Source organism: Columba livia, chromosome 1 (assembly GCF_036013475.1).
Source record: "Columba livia isolate bColLiv1 breed racing homer chromosome 1, bColLiv1.pat.W.v2, whole genome shotgun sequence".
Classification (NCBI taxonomy): domain Eukaryota; kingdom Metazoa; phylum Chordata; class Aves; order Columbiformes; family Columbidae; genus Columba; species Columba livia.
This window is the reverse complement of record NC_088602.1, coordinates 45822916-45847016: the sequence shown is the minus strand read 5'-3', so window position 1 is coordinate 45847016 and position 24101 is coordinate 45822916. Positions and strand designations below refer to the sequence as shown.

At 35.5% G+C, this 24101-nt stretch overlaps 1 protein-coding gene across 32 annotated transcripts in view; it reads left to right on the top strand.

Moving 5' to 3' along the window:
• The window catches only part of MYCBP2 (MYC binding protein 2), a 198400-nt gene that overhangs the window by 106265 nt on the left and 68034 nt on the right, over positions 1-24101 (top strand). For 23 of the 32 annotated variants that reach the window (XM_065056127.1, XM_065056119.1, XM_065056117.1 and 20 more), the window contains 14 exons: positions 155-333; positions 1875-2017; positions 2836-2936; positions 4239-4457; positions 5862-6087; positions 6431-6549; positions 9560-9647; positions 13450-13502; positions 14749-14921; positions 15260-15404; positions 17486-17698; positions 19381-19436; positions 19873-19988; positions 22322-22419. In XM_065056127.1, the coding sequence (XP_064912199.1) occupies positions 155-333; positions 1875-2017; positions 2836-2936; positions 4239-4457; positions 5862-6087; positions 6431-6549; positions 9560-9647; positions 13450-13502; positions 14749-14921; positions 15260-15404; positions 17486-17698; positions 19381-19436; positions 19873-19988; positions 22322-22419 (1929 nt within the window). The remainder of the gene's footprint in view (positions 1-154; positions 334-1874; positions 2018-2835; positions 2937-4238; positions 4458-5861; positions 6088-6430; positions 6550-9559; positions 9648-13449; positions 13503-14748; positions 14922-15259; positions 15405-17485; positions 17699-19380; positions 19437-19872; positions 19989-22321; positions 22420-24101) is intronic. The other 9 variants (XM_065056297.1, XM_065056093.1, XM_065056070.1 and 6 more) reach the window with 2 other exon arrangements.

Sequence of the window (24101 nt, the reverse complement as noted above, 5' to 3'; positions counted from 1 at the left end):
AAGTGCTAAATTGTTTTCAGTTAACTTCATTTGCACAGTGATTTGAAGGACTTTTCAGACCCATCAGTATTAATGTAAAATAACAGATTTCATAATACCATGAAGCCTAACTTATATACTTGGGTTATATTGCTTACTGGCTCTCTTTTCTAAGGAGAATGTGAAATATGCCGTTCGTTTGCGGAACTATGGAAGCCGAACTGCCAATGGAGATGGAGGAATGACGACAGTTCAGTGTCCAGATGGTGTCACATTTACATTTAGTACATGTAGTCTGAGCAGTAATGGCACAAACCAAACGCGAGGACAAATTCCACAGATCCTTTATTACAGGTTTGTGTGTTGTCATGATCCATTTCTAAGAACAGTTAATAAAACCATTGTAGTGCTATTATACCATATCTGATTTTGAGAAGTAACAGAAATAAATACATCTGGAGTGTGTTGGAGTAAAGAGCTTCTTTAGCAGCAATATTGTGATCATCCAGTGTGGTTTGAGGCTTAAGATATTTAGTGAAGACAGTTTTCGGGACACAAGTTGTACTGTAATATGGGAGACTGGTATGATGCACTGCTTCAATCTCTGGGTTTTTTTATAACCTAAGAGATTTTTGAGAGGCTACTCAGTGGCATTATAATCTCTCTGATTTCATTCAGTTCCTTCCTGTGTTGTGAGAAAGGATCACATCATGTAATGAAGCAAACTCTGTGTATATAGGAACTGTCTTCTTTCTTACTGTAGAGTTCAAAGTTATAAAAAGATAAATTGCAACTGCCTAAAGAAAACTGAAACACCTAACTGTCCTGCAAGGAAGCTTTATTTTAGCCTTTCAAGGTGATAGTAGGAATTAACTTAAGGTAATGCTTTTGCAGAAAGTGTTTCTTTCATTTTTGAGGAGCTTATCCTGACGTCTGTGAAAACATGATTTTTAAAATGTGACAGCACCTGAATATGTGCATTACTACCATTATCTATACAGCAAAAAAATGTATTACACCTTTTACTCATGGTGACAAAAAAAATATCTTTTTGTAAGAATGGTTAATTTAAGTCATAGAGAAGGATAGGTATCTTTGTTTTGCACTGAACTGCTTCAAGTAAAGTTTTTGAGTATTCCGAGGTGTCAGTCCTGGAATCAATGTTCTTGGAATGATGTTTTGAAAGATCAGATCTTTCTGAACAACAAAGAAATCCAAAAGATAATGGGAAATTTTGCTTTGCATGTTGACTAACTGATTTTGGTTGTCTAGGCCAAGGCTGAATCACTATCATATTGAGGGCTTGAATTAGTTTGTAATTATCATTCAGCTGCTTTGAAAAGGCAAGTCAAACCAGATCCTTCATCTGCCTTATTGAGATAGTTTTGTACATAATGTTTAGGAGAATCTGATTTGACATACAGAGTGGATTTCAAAGAAAAAACTAATTGTTAAGGGTAAGTCTAAGATAATATTTCAAAACCAAAATTAATCTTTAGAATAGGGAGGGAAAAGCTTTTTCCCTGTTATGATATTGCAGAAATATCCACTGAAAGTGTTACTTATTTCTGTGATGCATTTAGTATTACTCTGTTTTTATCAAGATAGGTGGACTTGGATGAGCATAGTGGTTTGAAAGGCATCTAGTCAAAAGAAACATAACATTTCAGAAACATGGTTTCCTTATTGTCTGCCAAATAAAAACAAAATGATTGCAAGGGGCTAACACTGAGGCATTGCCTCCAAAACATCCTCTGTGGTTTCTTTGATTGTTTCCTTTATTACTTTATCATAAATTATTTGTTTGATTTAGTCTTTCTCAAAGATAAGTCACTCATGGTTTTAAAATATAATTTTATATTTTGTGAACTCACTTTACTTAATCCATCATGCAGGAGTGAGTATGATGGAGATCTGCAATCACAGCTTTTGAACAAAGCTAATGAAGAAGATAAAAATTGTAGCAGAGCTCTTTCTGTTGTGAGCGCTGTTGTGCGAGCAGCCAAGGACCTGTTGCACAGGGCTCTTGCTGTAGATGGTAAGGCTTTTGAAGATTGACTTTCAAAATCTACTTTTCAAAATTTCTCTGATAGCAAGAGGTAATAGTACAATATTAGTGATACAAAAATAGTGATATTTCTCTTTTGCTTTCCAAAGAATATTTTTCTTACCTGTCATTACTGTATTTATCAAACTGTAACTTTCAAAGTCATTGAGTTGGGCTTGAGATGTCGTAGGCAGATATCTCATATAATTTTGCTCATCAATTTAGCAAGTATCATATTAAAGCTGGTAGATTTCTTTATTCCCAAAAGGTATGCTGGGATGGGTCAGTTCCAAATGTTATTGCATGTTTTGCACAGTGACGGTAATCAGGAAGGCTGAATGTGGTGTGTTTATAAGCACTTAAACCTCAGTTTTTGAGAAATGTAGACATTAGCCTTAAAACTGAATGGTTTAATGCTACTGTCTTCAGCCATTCTAGTCAAAGTGTCCAGAATATTACGTACTGCTATAGAAAATTGATTTGGAGGGCTGGGAGGAGCTTACTGTGCTAGCTTTTATGCCATAGAAAGTATGAACACAGTTTCACAAAATGGTGAAGAATGCAATAAAATTATGCTCTAAGAGGAGGAAATTTTTTAACAGAGAACGGTATATAATGACATGTTTATCTCAGGGGAGCTTTGCGGTTTTAGAATTTGACAATGCTTAGATAACAAAAATAATTTTAAGAGTTTCTACAATAGTTTTCACTTAAGTTTAACTCATAAGAAGCAAAGCAAAAAACTGAGCTGTGTTTTGAACCATGGTATGTTTATTAATAATACCTGTATTGGAATTATTTTAATTTAGCTGAAGACATTCCAGAACTACTCAGCTCTTCCAGTCTATTTTCAATGCTGCTTCCCCTCATAATAGCCTACATAGGACCAGTAGCAGCAGCTATTCCCAAGGTATGATCCTCAATAGAAATTACTGAAGAAATTTAAGAATATTATACAAGGAAAAGGTTTACAGTGAAAATCTGAGCACCTTGATGTCTTATGATTTTAGAATTAGTACTTTATATTTGACCATGTGACTCCTTACGAATTTTCCAGAAGTTAAGAATTTTAAAAACAGGTCATGTTTTTTTTAACTTAAATTGAAGACATGATGAAAAAAATACCTTAAGGAAGCAGAGGAAAAGATGACAGGTTTTAACTGTAAGAAAAGACAAGAAGTTCATGACTCGTTGATGAATATTGGTGGGATTAAATGGTTTTTATATTATATCAATTTATTTTTACATTAAAAATCCAAAGCAGCGATAGCTGCTCATTAAATGAAGATTATTTCTATCAAATTTAGAGATGGGAAGATGTCTGCTATAAATAAAAACAACCTTACTTTTCTGTGGCATAGCATTCTTCCATGTGCCTGGTCTGGAACAGTCTTGAAATCTGTTATTAGATTTACAAATGCTATTAATCCTCAGCTAGTAGGCACTATTGCCTTTTATTACTTTTTCATGAACTGTAAGCTCTCTTCTGACTTCTCTTTAAAGGGGGAGGAGAGAGGATTGGCCACTTAAAATCCAGCAGTTTCATTTCAATTAAAATAGTTACAAATTTCAGTTACCTTGTTACTGTGATGAACTGCTGTTTAGAACCAAGCGTTTTGCTTTAGGAGTGTTCCTCTTACTTGAAAATGTCATCAAGAGAACAATGTGATGCTTGACACTATGTGCATTAAAATGCATTGAATGCCTGATAAGAACAATATTAATATTGTTATAAAACAAAGTATAACTGGATTATTACTTCAGTGTGGTATTTGATTTCTGTCGGCTCACGCTTATTGTTCGCTAATGTTATGGGTTTTTAGTAGAAAATGATTTAGTGAAGGTATCTCGCAGTTGTGTGCAGTTTTTTGTTTCAACTTAGGCAAGCAGCCAAGAGGAGTATTTGAGATGAATGGAGTGATGCTTTTTCTGTCAGGATTGTGTAGACACAGAATTGGAAAATGATTGAATGAGTTGTAGAATCATAGAGCCATAGAATAGTTTGGGTTGGAAGGGACCTTCGAAGGCCATCTAGTCCAACCCCCTTGCAATGAGCCAGGACATCTTCAACCAGATTAGGTTACTCAGAGCCCCATGGTAGTGACATTCTGAGAATATCCAGAACAACCATTGTAGAGAGATGCTAAGTTTGTGGCTATTGTTTTCACACAGTCATAAATGATACTTTATTGTGTGTGGTGTTGCGTTACAGGTTGCTGTTGAGATCTTTGGCCTAGTACAACAGTTACTGCCTTCTGTGGCAGTTCTGAATCAGAAATATGCCCCTCCAGCTTTTAACCCAAATCAGTCTACAGACAGCACCACTGGGAACCAGCCAGAGCAAGGGCTTTCAGCTTGTACTACCTCCAATCACTATGCTGTTGTGGAAAGTGAGCATCCCTATAAACCTGCCTGCGTTACGCACTATAAGGTAAGCACAATTGCTAAGTGCGCATGCCGTTTCTTCAGATCTTTTTGCCGTGAGTTTAGTTTTGTCCACATTTACGGTCTGGAAAATTGTTGCTATGGGTGATAATTTATATGGTCTAATATAGGAGACAGTTTATTGTTACTGTTCAGCTTTCTGGGGAAACCTCTGTTTTTCCAGTATGTGTAGTAGAAATTGTAGTGGAAACTAGTGTAGTTTTAACGTGCTAATGCAGGGATCTACTCTTAAGTCCTCAAAACTTGGTCTTCGATTTTCCTGCTGTCGTGGACAGTTTCTTTGCTCTAACTGTACAGATTGTAGAAGTTGGAAGTCTAATCATGTCTCAGACTTTCTTGCCTAAAACAGTGCTTTGTAACAATACCTAACATCAATTCTAGTCATATTAATATATATTACAGTGTAGGGATCCCTATGCTGGCTATTGCTGCACTGCTAATTTAAATCCTTCATTAATTATTTTCACTTGGACCACGATTCAGCATTGCAGAAGTCTCTGAAGTCCTCTTAAATGTGTTAAGTCACTCTGAGTAGGATTCATTCCACCCTAATGGATGACTATTGCAATAAAACTTTGCTCAATGTCAATAGAGAAAGGATGTTTATTTCTAGCTGAATAGAGGGCTGAGGCATAAATTACAAGCCTGAGAAATAAATCCCATATTTCAGTTCTTGAAGTAGTGAGTTCTGCAGTCACGTTGATTCCATGACTGTAACTCCAGAGGCAGCAAACCTGGAATCAAGTAAGAGCTGGAGGAGGTCATTAATTACTGTTCTACTTGCTTCTCCTGTGATACAGAAAGACATCCACTGCAGAAAATGTGTTTATCATATGACCTTTCTGAAGCAATGACGCTTGTTACTGTTCTAAAAAATTATGGCGCTCATCTGAAGCCTTTGACTTAGTTGTTATGCTTTTGAATTTCTGTGTAGCTATATGCTACATATTCACAAGTGTGTTTCAACTGCTGTGTACTTTTCTAGGATTGCACAAAACAGATATTGAATGTGTTTGTTGAAGTTTGCATTTAAAAAGGTATTTGAGAGTTAAATGTTTGTAGTGGTCGTCTGTGGTTGTTTTCTTTAACAATCCTGTGCAGAATTCTTAGAAACAATCACAAATGGTATCATAAGTGCAAATATTTAATCTGAACTTAAATTATAATGCGTTATTATAATTCAACAGCATACAAAGCATTTCATGTATATCTGAATTGCAAAGAATACATTAGGTTAATATTAATCTAAAGCATAATAAAAAAAACGTACAGAATTACATAATTGAATCACTTTCATAGCCTGAAGAGTTGAAACCAAATGGAAATGAAGAAATAAATGTAAAACAAAAAAATCAAAACTTGCATATAATTGGACTATTTTTTTTTTCAGGTGACTTTTCCTGAATGTGTCAGGTGGATAACAATAGAATTTGACACTCAGTGTGGCACTGCTCAATCAGAGGATGTTCTTCGTTTACTAATTCCTGTCAGAATTGCACAGAGTCTGGGCTTTGGACCAAAGCATGCTTCTGTTCATGAAAACCTTAATTCATGGATAGAACTGAAAAAATTCTCTGGATCTTCAGGATGGCCTACTATGGTACTAGTATTGCCAGGTAATGAATAGATACTGCAATAATTTATAGTAATGTGAATTATTAGAATAATGAAAGAAAGTTGGATTTTTCTGCAAAATTATCTTAGGAAACAAAGTTGAAAAAGTGTCTTCATCCAAGCTGGGAAGAGTTCATTATGAGCCATTGGTTGTACATCTCTTGAGTATGTTTGTATTAGGTTTCTTGTTTGATGTGTTGATCTGAGTGTTATACAGGGTTTTACTTCACATGTTACATATAAGGACTAGGTTTCATGTATGTTAATGTAGAAGAAACATACAAGAAGAGGAGAGATTTTTTATTTTTTCTAATTTATTTTATGTATCCGTTTGCTTCCTCTAAGGAAATGAAGCTCTGTTTTCTCTGGAGACTGCGTCAGACTATGTAAAAGATGAAAAGGCCTGTTTTTATGGTTTCAAATGTTACGCAATTGGATATGAATTCAGTCCAGGATCCGATGAGGTAAGGAAAAAGTGAAGTGGCTACAATTGCATCAACTATTAATTTTCTCCTATAAGGCCTTTTTTTTTTTTGTAACAGTATCTGTATCTCCATTTCTGACTGTATAACGTGCAAAATATTTTAGAATTAATTTCACATAAGTTTTTAACATTTTTCTGTTACAGACATTATTTGTTTGGAATTCCTGAATTGGAATATTGTTGGAATGTCTTTTTTTTTTTAATAACTGGGACAGCCTGAAAAATACATAGCAAGACTAGTATGTTAGTGGGATATTAAATTTCCTGGAATTCTCACCCAGTCTTTCACCATAAATCCAAAGAATTGGGGCTTTCAGCTACACAGTGATTAGTATTTTACTGCCAATTAAGGGATGATAAACTTGCATTTTTTTTTCCAGACTCCCTGAAAAGGTTGTGCTCATTTATGCTGCCTGAGATTTTGCACAGTGGTCACTTCATCTTGCCTTTAAGGACTTCAGTCATTTCCATGGCTGTTTGTAAGAGCAAAACAAAACTTCTTCATGTCCTTGGGCCAGTACTTTATTTTGGCTTAAGAGATTGCTGAAAATACTTTATAACAATTCCAGAAAAATAGCCCTTCCCTAATCTTGGGAGTCTTTGGGCTGATTGCTTCACATGAACTTCACAAAGTCTGCATCTTGCCTACACTACAACCCTCATGAAAGATTTACTTCATCTTATTCCTGGATTCTGCTCAAGCTAAATCATGTCTTCAAGTTTTCAACAAGTGAGATTCTTTGGAATTTCATAACAAATCAAATAAGGGAACATACGATTAGATCATTAACTGTGGTGGTCTCATTGGCTTGCAGCAAACCAGATTTATAAATCCTATAATCTAACTAGTCTGTGTTTGAGTAACAATAATTTTTGCTTATGCAGAAAAAAATGATGCAGGTTGGTATATGTAAATTTTTAAAAAGCATTTACAAAGCAAGCTGCTGGCAGGTTTTAGCACTCAGAGCTAAAATCTGTGAACTATATAATCTAAAGAAAAGTTGCAAGTCATTGTTTTCAAACATACCTTTTATAGCCCAAACACATCTGATGTAAAGTTCTGTAAACAGAAAAGCAAGTTTTACAGTGTTTAAGCTACCGTGCATGTCAGGACTAAAGCCTCCATAAGTAACTGAAATTAATTGATTGGACATATAATGCAAGTTCTTGTTCTTTTGAGAACTTCAAGATAACAATTGCCACTGGTAGAAAAAGAAACTTGTGTCCTGGTGACCACTGTGTTTTCTGTAGCTTAAAGGAACAAAGTATCGTAGAATCGTTTTGGTTGGAAGAGATACTTAAGATCATCAAGTCCAACTATAACCTAAATCTAGCACTAAGCCATGTCCCTAAGAACCTCATCTATACATATTTTAATATCAGTAAGAACTAATTAAAGTCAGTGGTGATAATTTTTGCACATCTGATTCTCTCTCCTTCCAAAGGAAAAGTTTCTGGTACGGTTACTTCACTACAGTACATTGAATGACATTCATGGTTAGGGAAATCTGCAAGCACTGAAAGATGTCATTGAGTGTAAGCAAGTACCTCAAGGAATCAGGTGTATTTCAACTTTTAAACTTTGTTGAAAACTAGGATTTTTGTGAATATTGTATATTTATGCTTTGGTGAATGAAAAGGAGGGCTTTTGTTGGTCACTATTAAATCCACAAAGTACTTGCAAAAACTACCTTCTGCAACAAAGGGTGTTCACACAGCAGGGAACTATCTGGTGGTTCCATCCACATTTCACATCTTTACTTATTAGCTAGGGCAGAACCTGCTGGTCTGAGTCCTAAAGATGCAATTTATCAAGAGTTTAGTTTAAAATGCATTTTGGAGATTTTTCAGTCTGGTTGGGAGTCTCTGAGAATACAAGGCAAGTCTAGGGTTTCTGATTTTGGAGCCCTTCCAAATCAGGGTTTGGGGGTTCTTTTACCTATTTTATATATTGCTAGTCTGCCTAGAAAATCTGTCAGATGGAGGTTTTCCGTCTTGGCTGTGGTTCTTCGGTGTGTGGGTTTTTTCCTCCACGAGAGGCACCTATCAGAGGTGTGCTGAGCCATACACGGATTTCTTTAAAATTGTTGTTAGTGTCAACACCTTTTTGTAAGCAAAGTTAAAGAGGCTGCGTTTGCATGTAGCTGGGACAAGTCAAAGTGAAAATATCAAATACATTTCTTTATGGTTTAAAAAGCAGCTACAACCTTCGTAGCTAAACTGCTCTCCCCTCATTCCCTGCACCCAGCTTCCTTCCCTCCAGGTATCTGAAAAATGTGTGCATGGTATGTTCTTTTTTTGTTGCTGTTTCCTTGCAAACAGAGTTTAAAGATACTGATGGAGAGAGACTTGCATTTCCAGTGACAAGTGTGGGAGTGGAGAAGTCTTCTTATTCCCTGGAACAGCAGTGTCAATGGGAAGAAATAACTTTCTAGGGCAACTAGAAGGCAGAAACTATCAAGGACATTGCTCGGGATTTATAATAAAGGGAAATTAGGGAAACTTTTTCCCATCCTTTCCTATACAACTAGAGAAAGGGAAGAGGGAAAAAAAAAGAAATACTACCTTTAAAGCAGATGGAAATGTGAGTTTGTGGGATATGCATATATGTACAGCTTAGAAGAGGTGTTGCTTTGCAATCCGAACATGTATCGGTGCTATTTTTTGTATTAGGAAGTTCCGTTTCTCATTCACATTACAGACAAAAGACAATTATCGTCTTCAAATGTTCTGACTAGGTTACCAGAAGCATGGTAACCCATTTATTAAGACTCTTACCTAACTGAAATTGTTCTCAAAATTTGGTACTCTGGCCCATGTCCCAGCAAAACTTAACAGTCAAGCTGTTTGGTAGGAAGAATATCACTGAGAAACGTCAAACTGTAACACGCGATTGTTATCTCTTAGGATAAAGCAGTGTAAGGGAAATGCATTCATTACCCTAATTTCTGAAACACTAATTTTGTTTTAAAATTTGTTTCAATTTGAAGGGTATTATTCAGCTGGAGAAAGAATTGGCCAATTTAGGAGGATCATGTGCAGCAGCTTTGATGAAGAAAGATCTAGCGCTTCCTATTGGTAAGTCCTGCTCAAAGAACATGCTTTGTTATTTCAGTATTTTTTTAGGTTTTCTGAATGAATGCTACCTTTGAGTCTTCATGTTGCCTTTAGTTAGAGATGGTCATACAAGAATTATTCTTAAAACTGAATTAATCAAACAAGATAATAAAGTGGTCTTGTTTTCTGCTTACACTGTTCCCTTCGTATGTGTATGGGGAGGAGGGAAACCTGGTCATGTAAATCTGAACCAACTCACCCCATCCACAGGTAGTGTATCAGTGTACGAGCTATGTCCTACAGTTTCCTCGTGATACTTCACAAATGTGCAGGTATCTTATTTATATTTCTCTTTCACTGCTTTTTTTTCTCCCTGCACTCTACACCTCTCTGAATGAAAAATATTACAAAATTTAAAATTACCTGTTTAAAATTGAAAGTGACCATTGCATCTGTAGACCTTATAACCTAAAATATTTCTGCTCTTATTTTTTTGTTTACAATTATTACTAAAAAAAAAAAAAAATCCACGTACTTTATAGCAGATGCAGCAAATAAAAGTTTACAATAACCCAAATGTAATTTAAAATGTAAGGTAAAATATGAGTTTATGTAATGGATATGGAGATTGAACTAGAGCTTTCTAATGATGCAGCTGTATTCTTTGTATTAGCACTTCTCTTAATTAATATTAGCACATAGGAAAAATAGGCATGTGATCTATAATAAGATATCTTATTTGATCATTTTAATTTAGGAGCACAAACAAGAGCTCAAATATTGTTAATGAGACTGGAAGTATTTAATAATGAGCAGGAGGGCGCTGATCAGTGTGCTGTTATAATCACAAAACCTAATTTGAATTTTTTAATCTAGTATTTTGCTTTTGTATTTGAATGTGCGAATTTCTTACTTTGTGTTGTAAATAGGCACCGCAATTGCACTGGTAGATGTGTTTTTCTCTCTCAAAAGTACAGGCAATTCTGCAGTTTAAACAGAGCCGTCTTATCCTCCAAATAGCTGCATTAACTCATTAGTTTTGTTGACTTTCCCAGCACCCATTTATCCTGCTGTTCTCCTTTGCAAAAAAGAAGCTGAAATTGAAGTGCTTCTAACTTAATTTCCCAGGTTTTCTAATACTTTATACATTTCTCTACAGAGGTGTGTTGGATTTTTTTCTGGTTTTCAGTGCCTAAAACAAGAAGGGAATGTAGGTGTTACATTAATTGGCTTTGTATGCTTTCAGAAGAAATTTGCAATAAAACATGCAGTAAATTAACTATGCAGTGTCAGCCACCTATGAAGGTGGTTGTGTGTGATCCGCAAGAGAGGAGAGATGGATGCGTTGCCTATATAAGAGTTTCCTGATTTCTGACATAATTACAATGGGTTCATCTGACCGTTTACCTCACACCAACTCAAGGACTTCAGCCAAGTCTGTTAGTGGTGCTGATGATATTACAAACTAATGACAAACAGACATCGTACGTGTGTATTATTTCTCTACAAGACCACTAGACCCTGCGACTAAACAAAGCTGATGAGTTATAGGCAGCAGTGGTAGCTTTTGCTGATGTAAAGGACTGTGTAGCCTTTTTAAGATGAGTTTCTGTTGTCTGTTGATTTGCTTTAAGTGTTTTGCTTCATGTCACAGGAAAACACTGTGGCTGGAAAAGAGGTAAAATGTGGTTTTCTAGAGCAACATTTAAATTACTTATTATCAGACTAATTTTCCTTTTTCTGTATTGTAGACTGCTTATCTTCTACCTTTTGCTACAAGTGAATGGTGTCTTAAAAAATACCATATTACTACCATTGCTTATCTGCAGAGGAATATCATTTTATTGGTGGAATGGAGTGTCCTTTAGGAAACACCTGTACAATCATATAAAAGACTGTCTCATAACGCATATACACGAGAAGGCCCTTTGTATTAGACTTTTCATGCTTTATTTTATAATTTCTACAATTTTACCATTGATCCATGTGTTGATGTACACAGGCAAAAGAAAGTAACATAAGAAAAAGGTTCATTCCATAAAAAGATTGGCAACATAACTTCTAGTGCCTGAACTTTGGTATTTAGAAATTAAGCATCTAGATCTAAGCTAGTAGCTCTACCTTCTTTTAGCATTGATGTAGGCATCTTCAGAGGATTGTTCATGTCATTCCAAGATGATGTAAGAAAAATTAAATTAATCAACCAAAGGAGGAGCCTGTTTGTCCTCTGTTTGCTATAAAGATATCTAGTCATTCCTAAATCTCAGCTCATTATCTCCATGCTTCACTGACCCAAAGTAGGAGAAGTAATCCTGTTCCATTTCTCAGCTGCTCTTTAGATCTCTGGATCCAAATAAGTTCTCGTAAAACCTGGTGATTTTAATGAAGACAATAAAATTCTGCCATGTTCACAAAGTTTCTTAAGAATAGGGAACAGGAAACACATGCTTGAAAGTTATCCTCAGCAGATACATTTGTGGAAGGTTGTAAAAAGGGCATCACAAGAGTAAAGAGAAGAAAAAAAACAACAACAACAACAACAAAAAAGCTTGTCTGGAAACTTTATCTCAGGGAAAACAGAATGATTGAACTGACTTCAGTACACAGTTAGTCGTTACGTACATCCTCATAGGATCCTTCTGGTTTTACCTTTATTTGCATGATTTTATTTTGGTCTTTTGACTTTGAGGTTGTTCTTCATGAGGATCTTTTCATAATTGTTGTAATGGGTATGTTCTGTGTTCTAGTACCCAAATGCTTGTGTATATATTCCTCTAGAACCGTTAGGAAAGAATGTTTTGAAAGGACATCAAGAAGGCTTTAGCTGGTTTTGCTCTGAAGGAAGATGGGCCAGGCAGTGATTGTTTCATGTATTATGAAATCTTTATCTTTGAAAATACACCCAAATACTATTTGAGTTACAATGTTTGAAAGATCACAACTTCCTCCTTGTCAGTTCTCTAAGACGCCAGTTAAGTTACTTCTTCCCAAGAGGGAGATCTAGTCAGTGACCAAGTGGTATTGACTCATATATTTAACATTATTACTTACCTAATTGTTTCAAATTTGGTAGAAGTTATTTCTGAGAGCAGAGGTTTTATATATCTTTATTTCTTTGAATTTTAAAAATGTCTCAAATTTTTTCTTATTTCTCTTTTTCTCTTTTTACGAGTAGAATTGCCTGATATGTTTTTGAGAGAGTAGAAATATGGTAATAGTATTATCTGTTTAAGTTTTCTGTTAAAAGACTGTGTTTGGCAATTCTGGTCACTCTGGAATCGGACTTCTGAGTTGCATTTGTGAGAAAGAAATATTGTATAATCGAATGTATTTGAATTTTGTTTTGCGAAGAATCATAATTTGCAAAAATTGTGCAGAGTTTATCAGGTTTTCCAATACTGTTAATAGGGTAAGTTCTTAAAAGGGAGCAGCTGGTGCGTACTTGTCCATACTGCTTCCCAGAGACCATCATGACTTTCCAAAATCTTTTTCTGAAAGTACCTAGTCACTCCAAAGACTTGCCATACATACTCTCTTGGAGATAAGACAAGTACCAGATTTTTGTTTTGTATAACATATATTGTTTATTTGCTTGTGCACTGAACTACACAGTACTGCATGTTTACTATGTTACTTGAAAATATTCTTCAACTGCTGGTTAAAAAATGCTACACATCATCTTGCAAACTTATATTTTGTAATATAAAAGGCTTCACTAAACAGAGTTGAATTTCACATTCTATCCTGTGTAGATAAATGTCCATATTATTGATATGAAAAATAAGTTTATTTTTTCTTATGAAAATAAGTTATATTTTTACAGCAGGTAATGAATTTGAAGAAGACCTTGAGATTCTTGAAGAGGCTGCTTTACAGGTATACCACAGCTTTTTATTCCCATTACATACTTCAGCACATAATTACATTGCAACTTTTTGACGGCTATGGAAGAAAATCACTTGTAAGGTTTTTACAATAGGAGAGAAACTAGGTTGTTATAAAACAGCTTAAGAAAGTCTTACAGAAGTTGAGTATTTTATTAATTTTTTTTTTTTAATAAATCTGCTTAGAAAAAAAAATTACATAAGATATAAAAGGACGTTAAATGACCAAATACATTTCAAAATATCAGGTGTCTGGCTTAGGTTGCATGATTTAACAAATTGTAGATGTTACCAAAATTAATCCTCCACATTTCTTTGTAATTGCAGAAATAAAATCACTTTTTCAGTTGAACAGCAACATTTATCAAGTCTCGTTATTGTCCCAAATAATATAGTTGTAGTTGTTCTAGATTAATGATATTTCTTATTTGTTGTGCTGGGAGCTAGTGCTGGTCAGTAGCTCCCTAACTATTATAGCCTCTAAGTGATGATACACAGTGAAACAGGAGTTTTCACATTTTGTCTGACTCTCTAATTATCTTCAGGACAACTGTTTCGAAATTTAGTGGTCACAGTGGCCTTAGATGACAGATCAGGAAACAGACACTGTCTAGGAGGAATCAGATGTTCCTTGTAAGAAATATTTTTTCAGTAATGTGTTCTTGGAACCACTGTATTCTAAACCAAAAAGTGAGCTAGGAATGTGCATGCGAGTAATTGATTCATTATTGCTTTTAGTCTTGTCTGTTAAATATGCATCTTTCCACCTTCCCCTCTTGCAAAGAATAGATTTCTTTTGCTTTGTCTCAACCAAAAGTGTCTTTTTTAAGAGATCTATCTTTCTCTAAGTTACATATCTAGCCTTTTACTTTCTTTTGGAATATACTCATTGGTCACATTTTCAGAACGACTTTCTTCATTATTCTTCTGCTCACAGTTCAGCAGTTTAGGGTGCTCATAACATGGAAGTGCATGTTACCTTATTCCTTCTTCCAGAAATTCTCTCTCAACTCAAGATCATTTAATCTCATTTGACATAAATTATTGTTTTATAGACTGAACTGACTTTTTTTTTAACTTTCATCACAGTAAAGTTTCTCCACTCTGCTCCTACTAGAATAGTTTCCAATCACTAAATGTTTGTGCCAGTTGTCGTATTATGGGTGAGTGTCTGCGTATAAGATACTGAAAATCTATTTTGTCTCCATCCTTTCATCCCCAACAAAAAAAAAATACAGGTGTGCAAATCTCATTCTGGCATTCTGGGGAAAGGCTTGGCACTATCTCACTCACCGACCATTTTGGAAGCTCTTGAAGGAAATCTTCCACTTCAGGTACAAAGCAATGAGCAGTCCTTTCTGGAGGATTTCATTGCTTGTGTACCAGGATCAAGTGGTGGTCGACTTGCAAGGTAAAAAGTTGGTGTGCTGCATGAATAAACCCATTAATTTATAGCTGAAATGTTTAAATTTTGCAACAAAATAGAAAATGTTTGGTTATCTTTTAAATTTCAAAACCTGCGTGCTGTCACTTTTCTATACAATTAGATGTAGAACTTTGATATCTGCATCAAATATTACTTAAGTAAAACTGTTGGACCATATTGTTTCTATTAATATATTAGGTAAAAGCATTTAAGTATTCAGATCTTCTGCATGCTTTCTTATCTGGAAGTCATGTTTGTACAGAGTAAGAATTTATCTTCTGGAGGCCTGTAAGATAGTCTAAGATTATTTGTCTTTGCTGTAGGTGGCTTCAGCCAGATTCATATGCTGATCCTCAAAAAACATCACTGCTTTTGAATAAGGATGACATTCGATGTGGTTGGCCAACTGTTATTACGGTACAAACAAAAGACCAGTATGGGGATGTTGTTCATGTTCCTAATATGAAGGTAATTATTGTCATCTTGGCTGTTCTTCATCATGACTTCTTTTAGTATTTGTTGTAGATATTCCACAGAATACTCCTATATAGGGCAGGAAGTGGCATTTTTAGGTTCAGTCTAGTCAGTATTTCTTACCTCTAAATCCACAAATTTATCAGATTCTGTGTTATGCCAACACCATTTCATGTAATTTATAGATTGTCTGTAATGATCTACACGTGTAGTTGTGAAAATGATCAGTTGTAGGCAATGTTTGACAATGATTTGTAAGGTGATAAGAATCTATTTTAAAAATTTTAAGCCAGGAAAGAGTATTATAAATTTTAAACTGAATAAATATGATGGAAAAGAGAATCATAAGCACATTGACAGACCATTTTATGGTCACTTTTATTTTGGCTTAGAACAGCACTTCCTGCTTTTCTGTTTCTAATATTTGGAGGTTCCTGTAGTCTCTTTTTTTTTCTTTTGACAGCTTCAGGTAGGATTAGAAAACCCTTTAAAGCTTTAGACTAAAATCTAAAGGGTAAGTGTAAAAGTTGGCTGCTTAGTTTGAAGTAGCAAAGCACTCAAACAAAACAAACTGAACGCAAAATTTTTTTGACATTTCTTTAATAAGTTATGTCTACGTAAGTCCACTTACTCTGGAGTAGTACAGATATTTTCAAGACTTACTTTTATTTAAGTCCAAAAGCAAGTGAAGTAGCTTATACAAAAGCATAATTTTTGTGGTAGGAACTCTCAAATCTATTCTTTGTGTAGATTGTAATAATTGAGAGTTATCTTACAGTGAGCTGTAAATGCAGACTGTGAGTCTACAACAGTAACACAAGAAACAATCACAAACACAGCATGAGTGAAGTTTAAGTGTGTAATTACCAACTTAACTGTGTGACAAAAAAAGTAAAAACTTTTTAAATAGTGATTTTTTTTTTCCTTTGTCAATCAGGAAAGGGATATGTCAAAATATACACATCAAAATTGTTGCTGGATTTCTTGGTTTTCGTCATCAATGTGTTAAAGTAACAGAAATCTTAATTCAGTTTAATCATTCTGTTGGACTCAATCAGTGTGCAATGTGCTGATATAACTTACAGTAAATTAGAACAACACTTGAAATCTGCAGCAATTCAATGCACTTCCCGGCAGTTTAAGGATGAGTAGCGAGTAGACTTATTGTCCAGATGGTCTGTTCTTCCTCACAAAACTAAGTACAGCTGACTTGCACGGTGCTGATACAGCAGGGTAGCAGAGCCAGCCAAGATCCAACCTGGCCACTGCTGATCCAGATCTAGCAGGCCCTGATGACTTACAACTCAGTGCACAGGTTTCAGAGTAAGGCTCTCTTCTCTACTTTGTGGCATTCTTTGTTGTCGAAAACCTTAGCCAGTCATACTGGACTACAGGCTGCTTCCCAGGGATTGTTCTGGGACTTTCAGAACTGACACTGGCAGTTTTGATTGTGTGCTGAGGCACTTGAGTGCTTCTGTCCTCTATGTTTACATTTTTCAGAGATGCTGTGTGTGGCTTTGCTAAGTGTTAAACATGGACATGTGAGTTTTTGACACAGCTGGATTTATATTCAGTACTCTTAGGAGGAAAGGCTGAGAGAGCTGGGTCTGTTCAAGCTGGAGATGAGAATGCTGAGAGGGGATCTTATCAATGCTTATAAATATCTCAAGTGTGGGTGCCAAGAGGATGGGACCAGACTCTTTTCAGTGGTGCACGTTGACAGGATGAGGGACAACAGACACAGGCTGAAGCACAGGAGGTTCCATCTAAACATGAGGAGAAACATTTACTTTGAGGGTGCCAGAGCACTGGGACAGGCTGCCCAGAGAGGTTGTGGAGTCTCCTTCTCTGGAGACATTCAAAACCCACCTGAACCACATTCCTGTGGGATCTGCTCTGGGTGAACCTGCTTTAGCAGGTGGGTTGGACTAGATGATCTCCAGAGGTCCCTTCCAACCCCAAACACTCTCTGATCGTGATACTCTCTTTGTCACTGTACCTTATCAGTTCTAAAATAATATGTTCGTGTATGTTTTCTCCTTAAATAATCTTTTGTATTCCATGTCTTATTGCAGGTAGAAGTCAAAGCAATTCCTGTTTCTCAGAAAAAAACATCTTTGCAACAAGAACAAGTAAAAAAAGTGCAACGGATACCTGGGAGTCCTGCAACAGCTGCTTCCCCTAGCGGTGATATGACCTTTGGAGGACTTCCTTCACCCAAACTTGATTCATCCTATGAGCCAATGATAGTAAAAGAAGCTCGATATATTGCTATTACAATGATGAAGGTAAATTACTATCATTTTAGCAGTATAACTGTGAAACTCAGCATTCAAAGTGTGCAAAGGAGAAGGAAAAAGTGTATTTCAGGATGATCACAAGCTAAAAATTACTTACTTACAAATTACATTGATTATATTCAAGTTCAGCAGAAAACTAGGTACATCAAAAGGAGCGATTAGCTGAACTGTAAAGCAGTTATGAACTCGATTAGAGTTTAAAAAGAAAAGTTGTCTTGATTTTTGATTACACTGTTTAACAAACTAGTCTGAGGAGAAAGGAAAACAGCTGTGTGTATCCATATAGTGTTGGAGTGTTGCAGGGAATCTGTATTAAAAACTATAACTGATGAACATAGGAAAAAACAGCACAGAGTAGTAAAAAGGTCATAAAATGATTTGTGTATCAATGAATAAACATTAAGCATCATCTATTGAAATTAGCGATTGTAAAATGGATCACCTTAAGAGACTTTCCCAGAACTGAACAGTTAGTATTGGTTTGAGTATATTTTAGAACCTGCAACAAATTTACATATCTGTAGCATATTGATCCAGTTAAGAGATGTAACGTCTGTAACTAGGGGTTGGACAACTTAATAAGACGTGTTTAATCACGAGTTAGAGAGAGACAACACTTAGTATAATCAGTAAGGATTTATGGACCTAGAAAATCAGCACACTAGTATCTTTTAGATGGAAAAATTATCACACTATCATCTTTTAGAGGGTATAGGGTTATTTTCTGTAGAGGATAGTAGCTGTGTGTAAATAATGAAGCTGGCTACTAACTGGTGTCTTAATGGATCAATGATAGAACCATGAAATCAATATGGTGTACAACAGATGGTTTAAAAAAAAAGAAAGTTAAATCATATGTCTGAAAAGATATTTACAACCAGGGAATGTACATCAAGGTGTGATTGGGTTGTTTGTTGTTGGGTTTTTTTTGATTGTTTTGGGATTTTTTGGGAGTACTGCAAAGATGACTTCTTGGCTTGATGCTACTTGGTAATTTTACCAGTGACTTTTTGGGGGGAGGGAGTACATTATTTACTCAAAGCTGGAACCCAGATGAGATTTCTGACAACCATTGTCCACACGTACCCGCTGCTTCTTTTCAAGTAATAGATATCAACTCTACTCACACAACTGTTAATGGTGGCACACCTTGCAAGGCATTAGGTATTCTGGAGTAACTGATGGTGGAGCATGTTGTATCAGTACTTGATAGAAACATCCAAATATGATTAGAAAGTCCAGCTGCTCACTTCATGATAATTAATTATGACATGTTTGGGGGACTGATACCCAAAACTGTGTTTTGACCTGCAACATATTTACTTTCTTATCCTCACATGGTCTGCAATGAACTACCAGTATTCAAAGGCTTTTTATACAGGCTAAATTAGAAGAGATTCAATGACTTGACTGTGAACAAAGATTTTTGTTAGCAATAGCTATCTTTATTATCTAAATAATGGCAATTTAAAGAGAAAGTGAAGACACTTTTTTCATGTATGTCTGTGTTTCTCATTCTGTGCCTTGGAATTGGTTTCTGGTTCCCTGGTCAATGCCTTGGGTGAAAGTAAAGTGAGACTAGTGTGTTCTTTGAGAAAATACTTATTTGTGACTGTAGTATAATTGATAACTGTTGATTTTTCTGTTTGTTGAATTTAATCTGTTTATAGGCATATGAAAATTATTCTTTTGAAGAACTGCGCTTTGCTTCACCAACACCAAAAAGGTAAACATTAAAAGTTACCTATTAACAGGGACTGAAATTACCATGTTCCTTTCACTTTTACTGATACCCAGACTCACAGCCTAGACTGCCAGGTAATCTTAAGGGTAGAAATGCTACAAGAATCATGTATTATAATTTATTTTTTTAAGTTTAGAGATTCTGTTTAAAATTCTTCATTCTTAATTGTTTTAATAGTGATTCTTTATCTGTATTAGCTTCCCTCTGAACATCTTCTTTCATCATTTGCTATAAATAAATGTATTACTGTGGGCTATGAAGTCATAATAAATATGTGTTCAGTACACTGGACAGGGAAAAACGGTATTTAGATGATCTGACAGAAAAAAAACATAAAAGTTTCCAAACTAAGTATTACAGATTATTTTCAATAAGACAATAAGTGTTTAACGATTTTCATTGTTTTCTTTATCCCTAGACCCAGTGAAAATATGTTGATCAGAGTCAATAATGATGGTACATACTGTGCAAACTGGACTCCTGGAGCTGTTGGTCTCTATACCATTCATGTTACTATAGATGGCATTGAAATAGGTAATTAATTTTCACTAAATTAAGCAGAAATCTATAGTATATCCACTTCGTATACTGATAAATATGTCCTGGTGCTCATAAGATTTATTATTAAAGTTAATAGCAAAACATGTTACCCAAGTTGTAGTTCAGAAGTCTTCTGTCTAATTCCCTATTCTTTCTCAAAAGAAAAAAAAGACAACAGCTATTCTCTCATGGGAATAGAGAAATAGGTGGCAAATAATGTATTTAATGTGGTCAGACTACCAGATTAATAGAGTTATCTGATTATCTATTCTCAATGTTGGAAGAAAAATCTGTTGTTTCAGCTGTGAGAGAGATATATAGTTAAAGGAGAAGGGCAGGCGGGGAGGGTGTGTGGAAAGCAACACACACACACACACACACACGCACGCACGCACGCACGCACAAAATAAAAACCACACTGAAGAACATAAGAAAAGGGGAAGTTGTTCCTGACTGTGCAGAAGTAAATAATGTCTTCTGTGGAGTCTCCTTCTCTGGAGACATTCGAAACCCGCCTGGGTGCCTTCCTGTGTAACATCATCTAGGTGTTCCTGCTCCGGCAGGGGGTTTGCACTAGATGATCTTTTGAGGTCCCTTCCAATCCCTAACATTCTGTGATTCTGTGAAAAATTGAGAAAGTGTGGTCTTAAGTGAGACTCTACCCCAAGTCTCAATTATTTGGACTAATTTTAAAAGGCTTTGAGTTTCTTCCTTGTTGAAAATTTTTTAGTTGTCTTGCTGGTCCCAGGAGATGATATAGTACACAGTGGAAAGATCCCCCTCTGAAAAACAGTCTCTGTCTCAGATAGTCTCTTGTTAGTCTTACTGGCAGTATGGTGGAGATGGTAGTGGAGGTTCTGAAGGCATTGCTGTTAACCCCAGATCTCGTAGGAGGGTTGAAGTGAGGTCACCAGCACCAGCAGTTCCTCTTTCCCAGTACCGAACAGCACCTTTTGTAAATAAAAATACACATAATTCATGTGGGATTGGAATGGGTTGCTCAGTTTTGTGTGTTACCTACAAAAGATAAGATTTATAAAAGCTTGTTATTACTGTTTATCTTTGTTCCTCAAACAGTAACATTTTCTTTCATAGGAGGTGGCAGTTCACTCAATTTATTTTTTTTCCAGTCTGCCATCCCTGGAAATAAACTTTACACTGTAGTTCAAATACAACTGCTGTTATATTTTTACATGGATTCTACCATCCTCATTCATTGTGTAGGGTTAACTTTTAGAAATGCCAGAATACAGTTGTTAACCTTGGTTATTAAACAGATGTGAGTATACTCTATACTTATCTATGCCATTTTTCTTCAATGTAACTCCTGTTCTGGTTCCGTCATAGTATCTTACTATCCCCTTTCAAGCTTTCACGTACCCATGCTTGACCCATAATTCTCTAAACTTTTAACTGCTTAAGTACTGATAGCACTTCGTTTCTTCTCTGATTCAAACCTTTTATGTTCTTGGTACTTCTAGATTCCTTCTGTTACTTCCACACTTGTTTAAAAGAAAGTTACCAAAACCAATGGTTTTATTGCTAGGTCTGGCTGCTTCTTTTCAAGTTGTTGCTCTTCAAAGGGTCACCCTGTAAAATGAAACAAAAAACCTGAAAAGATCTGCTGAGGCCATTAACTTCTAGTTTGGCTTTAGCACTGATTTTGAGACAATTTCTTTTAAGATTATTACTTAAAGTTATACCCATTTGTTACTTAAGTTTGAATTGTTTCTTTACATGTATCTTTCTTCACAGAGAATGTTACTGTGTTGAGATATTTCCCAGTACCTTCTGTTTTTATAATAGTCTTGGTAATGAAAGATGCTGCCTGTTTACATTATAGTCTTGCTCTGGTTATGTAATTTGACTTTTAAGGCTTTTACCTATTTCTCACATTTTGCAATTAGCATCTGCAACAGTACAGCATGCATAGGCTATTTCCTCTCTGGGAGCTTTTACTTGCACCCTTCAAACATTAAACCCTTCTGTATTCACCATTCCTGGAAGTGTACCCCTACAGACACTACTAGGTTACAAAATTACATAATTGTGCTCTAAACACACGGTGTGATCAGATAACAACATGAAATTATGTGTCTGAAAAGTTCTACTTACAGAATTGTAGAATCATTTAGGTTGTAAAAGACCTCTAAGATCATCAAGTCTAACTGTAATGTATAAGAAGATACAAATGTTGAGAAAGTAGAAATTTGCACCATGAAGCAACTGCAAGTGTTGTTTATTGCAGAGATGAACTGTAGTTACTTTTTGACTGATATATCCCCTTATATGTTTTTTTTTTAAACTTAGTCTTTGTTTGCTTGTAGATGCTGGACTGGAAGTGAAAGTAAAAGATCCTCCAAAGGGAATGATACCTCCTGGAACTCAACTTATTAAACCAAAAGCAGAACCTCAGCCAAACAAGGTTTGCAGAACTAAAACAAACAAACAAAAAAACCCCACCACCAACGAAATAGTTATATTTGGGTGGGATTTTGTTGTTGTTTAATACATACTTTATCATGTTGTAGTGGTGTGGGACTTAGGGATATTTTCTAATTGCTCTAAGGTGCTGAATGAAATTAATATACTGGATAAAATGAAAGGTACTAACTCCTTTTTCTTTCTGTCATTAATAAAACTGTTAGACACTTTAGAGGAGCTGCCTTAGTCTTGGCTTGTGACACAAACGTTGTGCAACCATTATGAAAGCCACAGACTGCATTCTGCACTCTTATTAGTTCTTTTTCTTTGATAGTGTACTATGAAATGATTTGTACAAAGGGCTTTACAAAGATTTCATTTGTTTCATGATAAGGATGTTCAGTAAATACAAAATCCAAAATTAATTTCTTTAGTGATACCTTCCTTTCTTAGAATATCATTATTTTATTTAAAAAATAATTTTAAAAATCCTTTCTGAAGCTTTTGATTTCCCCATTTCACCTTATCATTCTATCCTGAAGGACTATAATAGACACAAATCGTAGAGGAAAGCTGAAAGATGGTGTCACAGTGCTGTAAGGAAAATGCCCAGATGAGGGAACCATCTTCCAGTTTCTCTTAGATGAGCAGGAAAGGATATTAAACAAGGCACTCAACCTTTTTTTCGTGGAATAAACCTATATTAGAAGATATGGAATCCTGAAATAACACAAAGGTGTTATGCTTCCCCTCTCATTACAACTGCAAAGGCAGCTAAGAAATACATGGTTACAAAATGGATCAGGTGTTTTCTGACTTACTACCTATGCAGTGCATCCTGATTTATTTGTTTTCCAACTTTCTGAATAATCTCAAGACAGTAACTTCGTTGTACAGTTCCCCAGTCTGTAAATGCATCCATTGCCTGCTTCTTCCACTAACAAGATTCTTTTCCCTTACATCCACACCCCAAAATAACAAAAATAAAATTACCTTTAGTTTCCACAGAATCTTTTATCCCTCATTGCCTTTTTTATTCCCCCCAAAAAAATACTTGTAGGCTTCCTCCCTTCTCTTGTAAGGACTTCCTCGTTACTTCATTATCTTAGTTAAAACTCCCAGGTCCTACCCGATGAGATTAGTCTCACAGAACTTAATGGTATCTCTGGCAAGCTGATCATCCTATGTTTTGTTTGCTGTCACCAAAGTGAGAGACACATCCCATCTAAATTGAGATAAATTTCTGGATGAATGTGCTGTCTTTCTTTTCAGTTATTACAATGGGAATTGAGGTGACTGGTTCATACATAATTGCTACGTTTTGTTAAGTAACAGTCCTCACGACAGCTAAAAATAATTGACAAAAGTTAGACCACTGGTGTTCTGAGGCATTAGCTAGTATTTACTCATCTCCCTGTGTTGTTCTGCTTGCATGTCTTGCTTCTTGCTCCAAGTTGTAGTCTCTGTGAAAGAGGAGCCATTTTTCTGTAGAGCCTGTTGCAAATATAAATTAGACCTTTCATGATAGATAATTTTCTTTTAGTCTTCTTTTTTCTGTGCCGTAAGAAATCCCATAACAAGACAGTTTAGAGTATTTCTTTGTGTATGAACAGCAGTATTATAAATAATGCAGAAAGGTAATTATTGCACTGTGCTCAATGCTTCTGAAGCCAAGAATGCTAA